Source organism: Trichomonas vaginalis, chromosome IV (assembly GCF_026262505.1).
Source record: "Trichomonas vaginalis G3 chromosome IV, whole genome shotgun sequence".
NCBI classification, from domain to species: domain Eukaryota; phylum Parabasalia; order Trichomonadida; family Trichomonadidae; genus Trichomonas; species Trichomonas vaginalis.
Window position 1 is genome coordinate 16723688 of NC_067206.1, and position 18308 is coordinate 16741995.

The window sequence follows — 18308 nt, forward strand, 5'->3', positions numbered from 1 at the left end:
TGTTCTATAATGAACTGTTGGTCAGTGAAGTAAACTTTTCCATCTGTTGTCTCGAAAGCTCCTTCAGACTTCAATATTTTATTTGTGAGAGTCTGTTTCTTTTTTGAGATACTAGCCGTTCCATTTCTATGAAAAGTGACTTTATAGTTAGGGTTTGTATTTCCAGACCTGGCACTTTCTATTATTGAATTTTTCTCTTCATCTGTAAGTTCTTTGACAGTTTTTGACAATGGTTCTGAACTTTTTGTTTGTGGTGTCAAATCTACCGTTTCAACTTCTTCGGTCATTTCATCTCAGTAAAAAATTTTAGTTTGGTTTGTTTTCAACTGGTTGTTTAGGTTTTTTAAGTCGGTCTAAAACTTCCTGAGGTATAGGAAGAACTTGACAAACACGTGGTGTAACTGCTGGAAGCCGACAAATCCATCTTGAACCCATTTGTCTCAATGCTGTATTGTTCATTTCATCTCAGTAAAAAACTTTACATTCCCCACGTTTGAGGCGGTTGAGGTTGGTTATTGTTTACCCATTGTTGTGCATGGTTATATCCTCTGTTAAAGAATCTTTCACCTTGGTCCATATAGTGTCCTGCTTGGTTATAGTAGTCATTTGCTTTGTTATAATAGTTTCCTGCTTGTCTTCCTACATTGTCCATCCATCCTTGAACTTTTCCTCTTGTTTCAGGATTTGGAATAAGATTTGTTGCATCTCGTGCTACATCCCAACCTTTCTGTACAGTTTGTATAATAGGTTGTGCTTTCTCTTTAAGTATACCTAATGTACTCAAAATCTTCCTTCCAACTCCAAATACACCTCTGGCTATTGTTCCCACTGCGGGCAAAAATCTGGATGCAACTCCTGCTAATGCGCCAAATAAACCCATTTCTTATAGGATAAAAATGACGAATCCAAACAAGGACCCCTATGTTTCTAAAGCGACAAAGAAAGCACTCATGGTAAAAATCTTTAGTTCAACACCAAATGCTTGGTTTATGGATATCTTGGAAAACATTCCGAGAGTTAGAACAGATGGACCACCATACTGGCTAATATTTGTCGGTCAAAACACAAGATACTGTGAAGCCATACCATTATGGTCCAAAAATATTTTAGATGTGAAAACTGCTTTGACAATATTCGTTGACAAATACCATCCAACAAAACTGACATCTGACTGTGAAAGTTCTTTCAAATCAGATGATGTAAAAAACTATCTGCGTTCAAAAAATGTAAACCAATATTTCATTGTCGACCAAAACCATTCTGCTCTTGGTGTCATTGACGGTTGTATAAAAATGTTAAGAGACTTAAACCAACCACAAGGTGGTGAAGCAAATGAAATGTCATATGACGACAAATATAGACACTTCTCCATGGCAAAGATGAGACAAGTTTTAAATATTTACAATAGCCGTAAACAAAAAGGTTTGGGAAACCACTCCCCCGAAGAAATGAAAAACAACCCTGACTTAGAGAAAGACTATATATTTAATAATTTAGTCAAAAGAGACAAACAAGAAAGAATGCCGGGCTTCAAACTTCAGAAAGGTGACAAAGTAAAAATAGAAATACCTAAACGCGACCCATATGAAAATACTATTGACTATGACAACAATGGGAACCCGACAGGTACTCACATTCGTGTTCGTAAAAATAGAAGAAAGTATACAAGAGAATATTATGAAGTTTTAGGCAAACATGGCAAAATGTACAGACTGCAAGCAGAAGATAAAACTACTATTGTCAGACCTCGTTTCAAACTTGTCAAAGTTCAAGGTGGTATACTTTCAAAGACAGTTCCTAACAAATATAAGACAACTCCTGACGAATATGCTAAAGAAGTTGAAAATGACGACTAAGCATTTCTATACCATGCGTAAACTGTCATGTAAGGTGGCATGTATTCTTTACTTTGTCCCGTTGTTTGCGTATATCCTGAAACGTGATGTGTATGGTTTCCTCCTCCCTCAGTGTTACTCCAGTAACAATTTATAGCAAACTTAACGTCGTCTTTAACATCATATCCTTTACCTTTTATCATTGCTGACCAATCCCAATATCTATGCTTATGCCAACCTGCTTGAGATGTACTTAAATCTATGTAGTGACTGTGTGCAGGTAAATTTTCACCTGAAATCGTTTTACTTCCACCTGTTTCCTTTGAAGAGTTTGCACAATACAAAAACCTGTCGACTATTTGAGTCCAAGTTCCAAAACCCAGAACTGTTTCTGGTCTGGTAGAGTTCATTGACGTATAAATAGAGCCTATAGGATATAATGTTTGAAGTATTTCTGTCTTTAATGTTTGAAGCTCTTTTTTGTCTGCTTTCTTGTCATATAAATCTTGAGCAGTGAATTTAATATTATATTCATCCTTCATGACATAAACATCTTTACATCTAATGTTTCTCATCGTCGTTATGTCGTCATCCGATGTTAAACCTTGTGGAAAGTTAGGAGGTTTACAATATAATGCATCCCCACCAGTTCCTTCAACCGTTCCTTCAATACTTTCTATAGCAACAGTTGTAAAACTTGTATGTGTATGAGTCTTATTTGCTTTCTTCTCTAACTCATCGTTAACATAAGTTTTATCTGCTTTAAGGTCTAAACATCCTGAAACCCATCCTGTATCAGCTTTAGTTTTTAAAATCTTCGATGTCCATTCATGATACCATTCAGCCCTTTCTATAATTTCATTATCTTTTTCATCCACATATTCCTTATCCGCTTTCTTCTCTAACTTACTAGCCACATATTCCTCATCCGCTTTCTTTTCAAGGCTAACGTTTAAGTCTGTTATTTCAGATATAGAATGTGTATGAGTCTTTTTAGAATATTCGTTTTCAGCTCTTGTCACTTCACTTGACATTTTATTGTCAACATATGTTTTGTCTGCTAGTTCAGGATGAGTATGTTCTTTTGTTGCATAAGCATTGTTAGCTCTTTCTTCTTCTTTTGCTATTGCATCGTCTACATATTCTTTGTCAGCTTTGTTGTCACATCTGCTTTCAAAAGAAGTTCATTTATAGGTTTCTCGTTTAAAGTTCCTTTTTTGGATTTATACAGACAGTATTGTTCTTCTTGTCTTGAAATAGAAACTCATCTGTCATTGGGTTTAATGTCAGTTTTAAGTTTCCTTCTTTCAATGACTCAGATATCTTAGAATAGTTTGAAAGTTTGTTGTGTTCTTATTTAGAGCTTGCATAATGAGTTGTCGGTTGTGTTGTATTTCTCTCATGGAAGCAATATCTTTCGACATTTTTATTCTAGATAAAATATGCTTCAATAGAAAAAGAAAATTCAAGAGTTGCTACAACTAAACCATTAGATGAACTTTTTACTAATGTCGGTCAAAAGTTTGAGACAGAGACCGTAAAGCATGAAGGCTATCGTTTTGACTACCCATTAAGATGGCTAAGAGACCCATCTGTCACAAAAGCTATTGGCTTTCGTAGAATGAAGTTCATTTCAGAAGCCATACATGGTTTCCCATTTACGGTCGGTTTTGAAGTTCGATACTATAACAAAGAAAAACGTATGTATGAGAAATTTGAACAGGGAAAACTTTTACAAGTTAGTTTGCTTGTAAACTTAGAAACAACTCTTCAAGCTTTTCAAGAAAAAAAAACGATATCTATATCGAATATGCAAACCAGTATAACATTGACGAAGGAGAATACCATCTCGATATTATTTATGACAGGAAAAATGCAACTGTTAAAATCAATAAAATAGAAGACCTTGGAGAAAACGTTTATATTTCTACAAAATATAACAACTTGGCATGGTATAGATTTATGAGGATGTTAAATCAGCCTGCAGCATATCCAGTACACCCAGACTATTATGAAGTCGAAAACCCTAATGGAACATATGAAAATGTTTTCGACCCAGCTGCTATTATTGTTCATGCTTCATTTTCTGGCGCCCAAAACTCTTTCTTATGCTTGGCAAATGACTTTTACGAAAAACCTACAAAGTTATACGAACCACCAAGTGGAAGTATTTCAGACTTTCAAGGGGTCATTATTGATTTTGTAATTTAATCGTCGTCGTTATCGATTTTGTAATTTAATCGTTATCGTCTTTTTCTAAACGTGCATTTTTTGCTTTCGGAGCTATTGAACATACATTGGCCCTTACCAGCAATTGAAAACTATTTTTCATTATCAACAATTACATTACTCCGAGTTATTCATCAATCAATGAAAATCGATATATAGTCCATACTTCAATTTACAATATTGGCAAGTCCAATTTCACTTGGCATATTTAACTCATATAGAAAAACCAGTTGGAATCGGCAAAATTATCTTTAATTCCATACATAAGAAAAAATTATAAAGTTCTTCAATAATAGCAAACTAATAGTTTAAATAGATTTACAAGTATCGCCCATCTACTTTTGATATAATTCACATATTAAATGTAGAAAACTGGTTTAAAATAAATATTTCAAAAGTTCGAAAACGATTTATGAAAAAATAATGTGATGACATTACTAAATTTGCTCTGTATTAAAGTATCGATGATAGAAAGAGCATATTTTGTAAATATTTCAAAAATATTTAAGGACTTCGACTTTAGCATCACATAAATATTATTTTCTATATTAAAACGTAATTTGGTGGTTCTTAGAATAGAAAAATATGCAATATTCGTGGAGATAATGAGGGTTCTTAAACATGTTCTTAAAAATAAATAAAATAATACAAATCTTTTCAATCGTTTACAAGCTGCAAAAATCGAACAATAATTTGACTTTGTAAAAAAAGTGCGTCATTTTTATTCGTTATACTTACAAAATGTAAACATTACGAGAAACATTACATTTGTAAATGTAACAAGTAAAGTTGTATCGCATAATTTGACTTTGTAAAAAAGTGCGTCATTTTTATTCGTTATACTTACAAAATGTAAACATTACGAGAAACATTTACATTTGTAAATGTAACAAGTAAATAACATCAGATTTAAATTGTAAATGTAGTTTATCTCTCTCATCTCCTTTTTAAAAGGTTTACATACATACGAACGCATGGTCACTCAATAATTAGCGTGATAATTAATTGAGGATAGACTGTAATCGTAATTTTATTTTTGGACTTATATTTCGACATTTTGAAGTCGCTTGAAAGTCTTGCAAATGATTAAATTTGGAAAATTTGACCTAAGTCTGCATTATTTTGATGACTTAAACAATTCTATAAATCTGTTTTCCTAAAAATTTAAAAAGATATAATTTCAATTTCCCTAAATTTATGTAATTCATATATCACCAAAATATTTGGACTGCATTTCGTTTGTCTGCACCTAATTAAAATCTAAATACCAATTAATTTTGGAGTTGCATTGCTTTTAATGTAAAAATGCACGTTTAGAAAAAGACGATAACGATTAAATTACAAAATCGATAACGACGACGATTAAATTACAAAATCGATAACCTCTCGACTTTCAAGTATGGTTTACTACAGATGGAAGAAAAAGAATAATTCCATTATACCATGCGTTTTACTTAGAACTTAGTTTCATATACAACTACTATCGAACGGTAAAAATATAATTTTTTAATACGGTTGAGGTGTTGGATTTGGTTGCCAACTAGACTGTGGTGCAGGTTCAGGCTGTTGTATAACAGGAGCTTGTTCTTCTGGTTCAGGGTCTTTAGGTATAATACCAACAAACTGACCTACTCTTTTACCAATATTTTTGACACCGTTCCAAATTCCTCTTCCGACAGATTTTATTCCATTCCATATACCTCTTCCAACATTTCGAAAGAAGTTTCCTATCTTACTGAAGAAACCCATTTTACTATATGTAAAAATCTAATGTCCGCCTAGTCTCTTACGTTTCCTGTTGAGTTCCATAGCATTCTTTAACTGGAGCTCATACATTCTGTTTCTCCTCTGGTAGAAAACATATTCTGGGTCAACTCCTGTGTTCGCGTCATCTGCATAAAGTTGTTTATATCCCACTTCAGGGTTTGTATAAAACTCTTTCCATCTCATATTTGCATACCATGGTGGCAAACCTAACGCAGCGTCATTTGACATGGCAGTTTGCATTTGTACATCTGTTGGCACTTGACCATAGTTTGCCATTGCAGTTTGTATTCTAACTTCATTTGGAATATTCTCTGGGTTTGGTTGTCCAGGTTGCTGTGCATTCGCTAAGTTCTGTGCGTCCATTTAATATTAGATAAAAATATCTCTTACGAGTACATATACTGAACATTTGCAGGCATTGGTTCATCTTCATATTCTCTATATCTTTCTGCCACGTCAAAGAAATAAATGACACAATGGAAAAAACCTAAAACAAGTAGTCCTATTTCAAACCACATTTACTTACTAATAAAATTTCTTTGTTATGACACTTTCTCCGGTTTATAGGACCTCTCTCATATTCTATCTTGTCATATCTAAACTCATAGTCATGTATGTCTCTAACCATCTCATAACGGTTTCCAAACCACTTTTATCGGATGTAAAGTAAAAGCATGGATGGTTATGTAAAACGTCTAAAGTTTCTAAAGAGTCTCTCAAAGTCCAGTCTACTTGGTATTGAAAATCCCATGTGTTATAGAACGGCGGGTCCACTATAAAGAAAACATTTTCCTTGTCTTTATATTTTTCATACAACTCTGTCCAATAACATCTCACAAACTCTATACCCTCAATATATTTTTCTATGTCCTCTTTGAAAACATTTGTATAGTTAAGATATAAAACTTTTGACATAAGTGTTTCAATGTCATGAACTCTTATAGAACCACTATATAATAGTCTAGCAGATATACTATCCCAGTCTATATATTCTGCTTTTTTCAAAACCTCTCTCACAATATTTTTCTTATCTAATGGTATACGTTCCATCTTACCTATAGGTATCTTTTCTTTTAACTCTTTCAATATATTGTTTGTGTCTGGTATATGTTTGAGACGGTCCATATAGTTGTCGAAGTCATTGCATATAATCTTTGAGTCTGGGAATATTGTATGGCACAAATGGGATATATAGAAACTTCCACCGAACAAATCTACAAATGTTAGACCATTCGGTAGTTTCTTAAGTTCTCTCAATATAATATCTTTACATTTACTCTTATTTCCAAAGAACGGTAACGGAGGTTTTGTAAAATTCATTTATATATAATAATAAAAATGTTTTTTCCTGAAAAGTGACAGAAAAGTGACAAAACATGAAAACATATATAATTTGTGAAAAGCGACACATTATATAATGTTTTCGACCCAGAAGAAGGCTTCTTCCCAGAAGCAATGGAGGAAGAAGAAGAGTCCTCCGAATTCACACCAGAAGACTAACAATTTTCCGAATAAAAACTTCATTTATACTAAACATCTTCGGGGCTAGAGGGCACGAAGTGCCTGGAAGCCCCATTACCTTTTTTTTTATTTATCACACTGAGGTTATTTTTCCGGTGAGATTTTTAACCTTGATTTAATGAAATTAATATATATAAATTTTATTATTTTTAATTTCGAATGAGTATAATAAAATATTTTTGAACCTAATGTCCTTATTCCATCTTTGAAGGCAATATTAAATTTGGCACAAAGAAGTTTAAAGGAAGAGTAAGCAAGATTAGATAATTTGGACTTTTTTTAAAATTAATGAATAAACAGTATATTTTTGAAGTGTAAGCTTATTTACCTGAAGCTATATTACTTAATATAACATTCAAAGTATTATTGCTATTTATTGGAGAACAAATTTATGTAATTTTCACATGAAAATTGATAAATTTGTATTTCCTTATGATAATCAATTTTTGTATTTGTAGAGAGTCTCCCTGCATGATATCAAGACTTGGCTATTAGTCTTTATCCATTTTTGAAAATTGTATTGTAAATTGTAAGAATTTCTGAATACTACTACTATAAAATATAATTGCTTATCTATGTATATTCTCCCTGCATGATATCAAGACTTGGCTATTAGTCTTTATCCATTTTTGAAAATTGTATTGTAAATTGTAAGAATTTCTGAATACTACTACTATAAAATATAATTGCTTATCTATGTATATTCTCCCTGCATGATATCAAGACTTGGCTATAAGTCTCTATTCATTATGAGTATGACCCCTTTTTTTTACAAAAAGTGCCGAATTGCAACTTTGTCCCAATCTCAAAATGTTCAAAGGAGAATTTGTTGAAAAGAAAGAATGGATAAAAATTACATTGAATCAAAGCCAAAACGTTTTGAAATGCAAACTACGTAATGGAAAAGGAGCAAAACCACGTTTATATCAGACAGTTTCAATTCATTATACATTATCTCTCGAAAACGGTACGAAAATCGTTTCGACACGCGACAAAGATCAGCCATATGATTTTAAGATCGGATCTTGTAAAATTTCCATAATGGATCTCGCAGTTATCACAATGTACGTTGGCGAAAGAGCAGAATTAAAAATTGACAAGTCATTGGCTCAAGGATTAGAAGTTTTATCATCATCTATTCCACCAAATACAAATCTCTCCCTGGATATCGAATTATTATACATCCTCGAAGATATGACGAAAGAAGAAGCAATAAAGCAAGCAGAAGAAGTTAATAAACGCGCTGGTGAGTCATTTCGTAACGGAAAATTCGAAGATGCAGCTAATCTTTACACAAGTTGTTGTGAAATCTTACAATGCCATTCTGGTGACGACTTATATCAATACTTCAATAAATATTTCTCGAATCTCTCTACAGTTTATTCAAAATTGAAGAAATGGAAATTATCTTTAAGTTATGCCGAAAGAATCCTCCAAAAAGATCAAACAAACCAGAGATGTATTCTCAGGAAACTCGATGCGCTTATTCAACTTAGACATCTCAATGCCGCAGAAGAATACCTCAAAAAGGGTCTGGAATTATCAAATAACGATCCAATTTTCTTGTCTCGTAAAGAAGACATTGAAAAATTACGTTCTTCCAAGACATCTCAAAAAAATAATCTTTATAAGAAAATGATGAAAACCGGAGATGGATACTAAACAGTTTTCATCAAACATTGTGTATATATCTCTAATATCTATGCTCTTTAAGCAATTGTTTTAAGTTATAATATAATAAAGCTTTTTTTTATTGATAACCAATATGTTTTAACTCTATATGCAAATATACCTAAATTATAACCCTCTGTAATCAAATCTTACTTAAATATCTCAGTGAGATTTAGTTCTGATTTGATTGTTTATTGTAATACAATTCTGAACTGTACAAATCATAACTGTGCTGAGACGTTTGATAATATAATATTAATGCCAGATACTTTTGCTCCGTGAGTAGTTATCTTTTATATCACAAAGAATAAATGCTATAATCTCAAATAATATGAATTAATCCTATAGGATATCTTAATTATGGGATTTATCGATCCTAAAGAGAAGAATTGAATTGGTTTAATCAAACATTAGATGTAAAAAGGTTGCACTAACTCATATTGTCTTGTCAGCTATCTTTTTTGCAGTTCCTTTTTCAGAAAATAGCATTAGATTATGAGAAGGTTCCATAAATAAAGTCAAAAACTTCACCTTTTTTATTTGTCACTTTTTCAAAGAGTAATAAAATATATTCACCATTATGTAATTAAAATATTTTATCAAAAATATTTTTTTGAAATAAAAAGAAAAATTGATGAGTAATAAAAAAAAATTTAATAAATGCCAATTAAAGTAACTAAACATGAATTCCTTGAAATATATTCCAAGAGAATTTATAAGATTGCCGTTCCTGTTATCCTTACATTAGTAATAGATGTTTGGTTAACAAGAACTTTAGAAGAAAAATTCGATAATACTGCTCTTTCAACAAGTTTCGCATCAGTTGTATCACAAAGTAGCGGTGGTGTCAGCACTGCTGTTGCTATTTATATTGCTATCGGTTTTATTGTTGCTATTGCTTTAGTCACAGGCTTATTATTATTACTTTACTGGTTCAATTGTGTCAAATGTATTTACGTATGGATGGTTGTTGCCGTTTCTCTTCTTTTATCATACTACGTTTATCTTGCTGTCGGAAAAATCCCATCTCTCTACAACATTCCTATCGATTACATAGCTGTCGTAATATTCCTTCTCAATGGTGTCGTTGTCGGTGGTATGTCCATTTTCTGGCGTGCTCCACCGATTGTTACTCAAGCATTCATGATCTGGATTTCAGTAATGACTGCTTGCGTTTTCCTTACATTACCAGACTGGACAGTATGGATCCTTCTGGTTTTACTTATCATTTGGGATTGTTGTGTCGTTCTTTGTCCAAATGGTTTGCTTCATTTGCTTATTAAAAAATCTCAAGAGCGTGGTGACGCAATTCCTGCGCTTGTTTACTCATCAGCTGCCTTCTTCTGGAAAGAAGCCGACGATGGCGAAGAGCAAAACGAAGAAGGTGAAGATCATGAAAATCTTGACAATTACGATGAAGAATATGACTCAGCTTCTGAAGATGAGTCAACAGACCCAGATTCTTCCGCCAGTTCTGATGATGCTCTACCTATAAATCCAGATGAATTTGTCGGATTATCAAATAATCCTGAAGACCAGCCTCCTCCACAACCAAAACCAGAACAACAGCCCGAATCAGAACTTGCACAGCCAGCAGGCGAACCAACAAAGCCAAAGAAGAAACGTCCAAATCAGGATAATCAGCATGGCGATCCAGAAAACCCAGATAAGAGGAAGAAGAAATCTGGATCAGCCAAATCCACACCAACATCAGAAGGCGTCAAACTTGGCCTTGGTGATTTCATTTTCTACGGAATTCTTGTTACAAGAGCCGCTAGAGTCGGCTGGGATATTGCAATCCTTGATATACTCGCTGTTATGGATGGTCTTGCTCTAACTCTCATATGTTTAGCTTATTTTGAGAGACCTCTCCCAGCCCTTCCTTTCTCACTCGCTCTCGGTATTATTTTCTATCTCATTGGAGCTTACACCTTCAGAGGATTCTCAACAAACTTGAGAAAACTCGTACTTGTATTTTGAAGATTTTTTTTATATTTTTGAGTGCGGGACAAATTTGCCAGGTGTCACTTTTCAATAACCTTAAATTACGCTTTTCTAATTTTTTTAAAAAATAACCTTAAATTATATTTGAAGAAATTATGTCTATGATATATGTTTTATTCTAGAATCTTGGAGTTTTCATGCACTACACAAGAGCTCCAAGGTTCCAAGAGTGAATGCTCAATAGCAATTATAGAGATGTACCTTTTCAAAATGACTTTTACTGATTAAATTTAATCAATAGAAGACATTTTGAAAAGGTACCTCTACAATTAGATATACAAGAGATTCAAAGCTTCATTTCAGATAGATTTGAAACTTTGAAACTCTTGGTAGATTTTGAGTGAATGCTAACAATCATCTTTGAGAAGGTTTTCTTTAAGAAAACCTTCTCAAAGAGGTTTCTCAGGAGCCCTGAGGCTCCCTTTCGTAATGATTGGGAGCCTTGGGGCTCCTGAGACGAAGAATGGCTTCGCCGAATCTTTGATCAGCAGAGGCCAAATGAAAAGGCCTCTGCTGATGGATTCTCAGGAGCCCTGAGGCTCCCTTTCGTAATGATTGGGAGCCTTGGGGCTCCTGCAGCAGAGTATCGCTCCGCTCCATTAATTTTTTTTAAAAAAAGTGCCGTGTGGCAAATTTGTCCTGTTCCCTATATTTTTTTATTTTTAAAACATATCCCTTTTCTTACTCAATTTTGAAATCATTTTGAAGTCCACTAATATATCAAAACTAAAGTGTCGTAAACCATACTAAACTACTAACACAGAGGTGGGTCAACGATAGAATAAGGTTAAAAATTTCGTTTCGAGCATAATAAATCAATTATATTGAGCTATCTAATAAATATATTTAAATAATATCATAATAGATAAATCATACACTTCCTAATAAATCATTTTGAATATGGATGAATAGCATAAAAATGATCTCTTGAAGTGTAATTTGAAGAAAAAACGAATCATGATAAAAAGGTAGGTTTATCGAGTATAAATTGTTTATTTGTAAAACCATTAATAAATTTAACTTCAAATGATAGGGTCAAGTTTGAATGCAAAATTCTAAATAATTTTCTATTAGAATTCTTAGAGCTTGATTCTAATGTAATGTGTTCTTAGTAAAGTATCGTAAACGAGATATCCAATTAGGAACCACACGTTTGTTTTTAAAATAAAATTTGTACTTTTTGAATTAAGACCGAAGTTTGGTAGATCATATCAACAGTGCAAATTGTTCGTGATACTAGTAAGTTAATTGAAAAATGATGATGAGAAAAAAAGGGGAGTAGAATGATAGGACATATCACACCAAAAATAAATGAATTTTTGTAAATCAAATATGATTAAATGAATTTAAATAGATTATAGGAGATAGTAATTAATAAAAAAAAGTAAAATGTTATTCACCAAAAAAGTACGTTAGTTAACGGTTTTTTTAATAGTAAAATAAATATAAAATACACAATAGGAAAGTCATGTAGAATTAGTTATTATTAAAATTATAGAGAAAAGGAGCAAGATAAATTAAAAAAAAATTCTCGAAATTTGAATACAAACGCTTTTTTAAAAAGTGTTTGTATTAATTTCGAGAATCCTAATTTTCGAAAATTGAAACGACGAGTTTCAATTTTCGAAAATTACAAATTTTATTATAACGTTTTAGACTAAATTATTTAGATTTTAAAAAGAATATTAAAAGTATAATATGAGTTTGTGAAAATGATTTCAACATTAGATAAAATAAATCGAATGAGATATAAAAATGATAAAGTTACTGTTTTAACCGTAATGACTTGTATATGTGTTGTATTTGCTAAATAATTGGATATGGAAATAAAGAATTTATCTAATTATCATTATTGTGCTATATTGAATGTGATGAGTAGTTTGAAATTGATAATAAATTAATTTATTGAATCAGTTAACATCTGAAGAAATTTTGAAGGGTATATATGACGTACAAATGTACTAATCTCAAACGATTGGTACATATGTATCAACTTTTTTTGAATCACAAAAAATTCAAAGAAAATTTGAAACCAAGACAGATATAACAATGATATGTCTACCTGTGAACTGTATATGACAGTTCATATGCTTCAACAACAGATTGTTGATGCATATGTTTCATCTTTTCTTTAAATCAAAGAAGATTCAAAGAAAAGTGGATAGAAAGAAAGCCATTGTTTTGTGATGGCTTTCTTTAAAAGCATATATTGGTTAGAATTGTACAAGTCTCAAAGAATTAGTAGATATGTATCAACTTGTCTTGAAATCATAAAGGATTCGAAGAAAAATTGAAAAAAAGACAGCCATTGATAGACAATGGTTGTCTTTGTGTGCAACATTCACTTGTATTGACAACAATAACAAGTTATTGTTGTTCACTGAGCAACTTTGTGAAGAATCATTTGTGATTCTTCTTAAAGTTGTATCAAAGACACTCATTATTATATAATGATTGTCTTTGTGTGCAACATTCACTTGTATTGACAACAATAACAAGCGAATGTTGCTCATAATGCAACTTTGTGAAGAATCATTTGTGATTCTTCTCAAAGTTGTATCAAAGACACTCATTATTATATAATGATTGTCTTTGTGTGCAACATTCACTTGTATTGACAACAATAACAAGCGAATGTTGCTCATAATGCAACTTTGTGAAGAATCATTTGTGATTCTTCTCAAAGTTGTATCAAAGACACTCATTATTATATAATGATTGTCTTTGTTTCAACTTTTCTTCGAATCTTTTGTGATTCAAAGAAAAGTTGATCTAAAAGTACCAAACGTTTGAGATTGGTACATTTGTACGCAATATATGCTTTGAAAGAAAGCCATGACAAAAGAATGTCTGTCTTTGTTTCAACTTTCTTCGAATCTTTTGTGCTTCAAAGAAAAGATGAAACATATGCATCAACAATCTGTTTTTGATGCATATGAACTGTCATATACAGTTCAAAGGTAGACATATCATTGTTATGTCTGTCTTTGTTTCAACTTTTCTTCGAATCTTTTGTGATTCAAAGAAAAGATGAAACATATGCATCAACAATCTGTTGTTGATACATCTGAATTGTATTATACCCTCTAAAAGAAACCCTAACAATCATAGAGTTATGAATTCAAAAATTAATGCCTTTATGTTACTAATTTTTTGTGATTTTCTTCATGCCTTGGGTACTGTTTTAAGTACACTCATGACCATCGAAAAAAGGACGATAAAATTGTAAAGGTTACACTTAATTATGCCTTTATTTTTTATATAAAAAAGCAAAAAAATAACAAACATAGAATATTGATATTTTAATTTTGACATCCTTACCATAATAATGATTCACATCCTTTTTCAGTCAAACTTCCATCATATATATATATATTAAAAAACTTTTGGTTTTGATTGAAAAGCATGATTTACCGAAGGCGCTCATCATCCTACTTTTTCCACACAAACACAACTTGTCTTATATTGAAGAACAACTATGTCCAAAAGCTTTATATATCTTGGCCCTACAGTTTTTGAGCATGCAATTGCGAAATTCATGAATGTATATTGCAACTTGAGTTGCGTCAATTTTTTCACGCTTCTTACTCCTTATAACTCTGAATGGGGGATTGTTCCTTTGACAGAATGCTTTTACAAACTTGCATGACACTCTTTGCCGATCCAGAAATTCTCTTATTTCTGGATCAAAACTTTTGTAGAACTCCCAGAGTATATGCTTCAAATGTCGTCTTTTGACAGAGATTCCAACATCAATATACTGCATTTTCAGTAATTCTGCAACTTGATGCTCTTGCTGTAGTGTAAAAAGTATGTTGTGTATACCAAAAATTTTTCCTCGTCTATATTTGGTATTTTCTCTCCAAGTTTTTCTTTTACTCCACATCTGGGTATTCAAAATTTTAATTATCTATAGCCAAAAAAAATTGTAGCGATGCCTGAGGTACTGAGATAATTTCAGACAATTTTAACTAGAAATAAAAGTTAATATTTGCTTATGTTTTTTGTAACAATCTCCTTTACACATGATTTTATCTGAAATAAGTTTTCTGATATATGGTAATTGGACATTTTAAAACAATATTTGCTGTTGTTGAATAAGTTGAATACTAACCTAGCATCCAATTTCTATTGAACGTCTTTGTGAAGCTGAAAAATGAATTCATCTGCAAATTTAGAAAAGTGCCAAAAACTTTTTTGAATTTATTTTGAGGAGATCTCCGCTCAAGAGAATGCCAAGCTTCTTATAACATTCATGCTTACTATCCTTACTATAGTAGACATGAATTTTTACTCATGAATAAAATTTTAATTTGCTTATATTTATATTGTCATCTTATATTACTATATATTGTGTCACATATTGCATAAGTTATATACCATTATTCATATATTCACTTTTTCGTATTTTTATATCATTTTGAGATTATATCTGTGAAAATGATCACACTGCATTTAGATGAGCTTATATATGGAGACTATATCACAAGTGTTTTTGAGCTTATATATCAAAATTGCCTTAATGCACATAAGATTTTGAGACAAGTATATAGAAATGAGACTTTTAAACATAGGAATAATATAGACAAGGATAAGTTATATTCAACCCACAAACAATTAATGATTTTGATGTGTGATTCAAGATATGATATCTTTCCAATCACCTACAACATACCCTCAAAATCATACAGAATAAGCCATTCCTCATGAAAATAACTCTTCACATGATACAAGTCTCAATTTAATTTAGGTAACGCTGTGACAAAGTGATCTCATTATTTGACGACGATACAAAGTCATCCTTTCAATTTTTCACCTCACTTGGTAATGACTCCTCCTCTTGGTCTCTTAAATGGAAGCACTGCAAATGGAATGAACCTATTCCTTCCAATGTAAACACTCAACAAAATCAACACTGGTGTAGCTTGAGGTATTGATGCAACTATTCTATATAGAGGTGCTTATAGCACGGCTGGAACTGGCAGTAGCTGCTGATTTTGTGGAGATATTTGTTGAACAAATGTGATAAGACGAAATGGTGGAAGTGAGGCATATCTCAATATTTTCACCAGATCTTAAGGCATTTAGTATGGATATCTATTTGTTATTATGTTTTGTATATAATCATATTATTTAATCCAACTTATCAAAGCTAAACAAGATAAGAAATGCGTTTTAAATTTTTTTGTAAAAATTTCAATTTTTTTCAAACAAAATTGAACAAAAAATACACGTAGAAGATATACTTCTTTAAGTTATTTATAGTAATGGAAATAATATTGTATATCTATCATTAACATATAAACAGATCATATGTTTCTCGTGCCATGCAATTATGAATTAAGAATCTTGAAAATTCAAATGTATAATGAGTGGGAATATAATGCTTATCTATCATAAAACCATATGAAATATTAATTTTTGCTTTACGCCTAATTTTTGACGACAATTAGCAAAAAATGTTAAATGTTAACACTCAGTCCATTTGAATATGAAAAATAAAATTGACTTTGATTAAATGTTTTTATTTATCATGCAATTCTTCTTGCGACCAAAGATTTGAATAAAATTTCAAAAAATAAGATAGCTTAATAAATAATATACGGTAGTGTTTACTAATAGATGAATAGTATATAAATTCTATTAAAATGGATTTGATCCAAAAAAATATAAAACCAAAAATAATTGTTATAATTTAAATGAAGAAGTCATTTAAAACGATTTTATTTATGATCAAATTTTATATATTTTTTTGGATCAAATCCATTTTAATAGAATTTATATACTATTCATCTATTAGTAAACACTACCGTATATTATTTATTAAGCTATCTTATTTTTTGAAATTTTATTCAAATCTTTGGTCGCAAGAAGAATTGCATGATAAATAAAAACATTTAATCAAAGTCAATTTTATTTTTCATATTCAAATGGACTGAGTGTTAACATTTAACATTTTTTGCTAATTGTCGTCAAAAATTAGGCGTAAAGCAAAAATTAATATTTCATATGGTTTTATGATAGATAAGCATTATATTCCCACTCATTATATTCGTAAATTTTGAGGTTTATCCTTCGCTTTTAAGATCATTGAATTTGATTTTTATATAAAATAGTTATATATTAGAAAATAATATGAGTTTATGTGATATTATTTTTCAGAAGATTTCATTCTATATGCCTATGAAAAGTACTCTCAAAACTAACTTTTTCCTAATTATAATTAAATCTAGAATATTGTATTATGCTTAGTATTATTTCATTTTTCTCATTCAACAATCTCTCACACGCTCTTCTGGCAATGCTCCCCCTCAACAATCTCTCCAACAACATTCTGACCCTCCCCCTATTTTCAATCAAGATTTGACCCATATTCTACCTCCAATGACAGCAGAAGAAAGGGCTGCACTATATCCTTTACATCAATCAAGAGGTAGACCAAAACATGCTGTCCCAGAAAATCTCAAACAAGCCATTATTGATTTATTTTCTCAGCATGGCCGTCATGGGGTTTCAAACATATGAAATCTTGATTAAAGATATTGATTTTGCGAAAAAAACATCTCACCGATTTTATTCGAATGAAGAGTGGTCTTTTACCAAGGCCAACACTAACCCAACTTTGGTTTCAGAATGTTCAGAGGTCACGTCCCCTAAACCAAATCTCCAATAGCATGCCAGAAGAAGTCAACATAGATGATCCTCCATTATCGTCCGTAGCTAAGTTATAGTCATCTAATCTTATTATGGGGATGCCATTAGCACGCACCTGAATGGCAAAGCAACAATCCCTCATAAATCCAATAAGTGGCTTTGGTACATTTTCAGTTGCTAGTTCAATAGGTCCTTTAACAGACAATTTGTATGTTATTGGAGCAGTAGATGTTTGACCTTGCTGGAAGCAAAAGTCCACTTCTGTTGGAAAACCACATAAGAAATGTGTGTTGTCATAGCTATCCCATTTATGTTCCACACTACCATCATCCACCAATGACCTCATAACATCTTCATTAAATCCTATCATATCATTGTTTGTATTGCAAGCGTTCGCAACCATTTCATAAAATACAGGTCCATATGATTTTTCAGGTTCTGCAGGCATATTTCCATAAGCTCCCATGGAAAGCTGAAGATATTTAAACTTAGGGTTCTCAAAATTAACATAATAATTGTCTTTCTTTCTAAATAGTGCCCAAATACTTTTAACATTAATAGGCGTATAAGCTGCTGTAAATGTTGCACTTGAACTATCTGTATTCTTTGAGAATGAACCGTCCATAG

At 31.6% G+C, this 18308-nt stretch overlaps 5 protein-coding genes across 5 annotated transcripts, besides 10 other annotated features; 2 read left to right on the forward strand and 3 right to left on the reverse strand.

Annotated features, from left to right (window-relative positions):
• Positions 1–7420: part of a mobile genetic element that runs on past the window's edge.
• On the reverse strand, positions 479–880 carry TVAGG3_0107810 (uncharacterized protein; the record flags this gene model as incomplete). Its single annotated transcript, XM_051223025.1, has 1 exon — positions 479–880. The coding sequence occupies one exon, from the start codon at positions 878–880 to the stop codon at positions 479–481; it is 402 nt and encodes a 133-aa protein (XP_051108011.1).
• Positions 4021–4106: a terminal%2Cinverted (terminal inverted repeat of MuDR-N2_TV transposon ID:TVAGG3_0107820).
• Positions 4021–4238: a mobile genetic element.
• Positions 5241–5447: a mobile genetic element.
• TVAGG3_0107840 (serine threonine-protein phosphatase family) lies at positions 5571–5813 on the reverse strand (the record flags this gene model as incomplete). Its single annotated transcript, XM_001288257.1, has 1 exon — positions 5571–5813. One exon carries the CDS (start codon positions 5811–5813, stop codon positions 5571–5573), a length of 243 nt encoding a protein of 80 aa, XP_001288258.1.
• Positions 5832–6194, reverse strand: TVAGG3_0107850 (uncharacterized protein; the record flags this gene model as incomplete). The annotated part of the gene is made up of 1 exon (XM_001288256.2): positions 5832–6194. One exon carries the CDS (start codon positions 6192–6194, stop codon positions 5832–5834), a length of 363 nt encoding a protein of 120 aa, XP_001288257.2.
• Positions 7341–7420: a terminal%2Cinverted (terminal inverted repeat of Maverick-3 transposon ID:TVAGG3_0107670).
• Positions 7421–8159: a mobile genetic element.
• Positions 8160–8162: 3 nt separating this feature from the next.
• Positions 8163–9014, forward strand: TVAGG3_0107870 (peptidyl-prolyl cis-trans isomerase family; the record flags this gene model as incomplete). Its single annotated transcript, XM_001299078.1, has 1 exon — positions 8163–9014. The coding sequence occupies one exon, from the start codon at positions 8163–8165 to the stop codon at positions 9012–9014; it is 852 nt and encodes a 283-aa protein (XP_001299079.1).
• A 669-nt stretch (positions 9015–9683) lies between these two features.
• TVAGG3_0107880 (presenilin family) lies at positions 9684–11003 on the forward strand (the record flags this gene model as incomplete). Its single annotated transcript, XM_001299077.2, has 1 exon — positions 9684–11003. The coding sequence occupies one exon, from the start codon at positions 9684–9686 to the stop codon at positions 11001–11003; it is 1320 nt and encodes a 439-aa protein (XP_001299078.1).
• Positions 11004–11022: 19 nt separating this feature from the next.
• Positions 11023–11051: a terminal%2Cinverted (terminal inverted repeat of MuDR-4N1_TV transposon ID:TVAGG3_0107890).
• Positions 11023–11674: a mobile genetic element.
• Positions 11641–11674: a terminal%2Cinverted (terminal inverted repeat of MuDR-4N1_TV transposon ID:TVAGG3_0107890).
• A 6053-nt stretch (positions 11675–17727) lies between these two features.
• Positions 17728–18308: part of a mobile genetic element that runs on past the window's edge.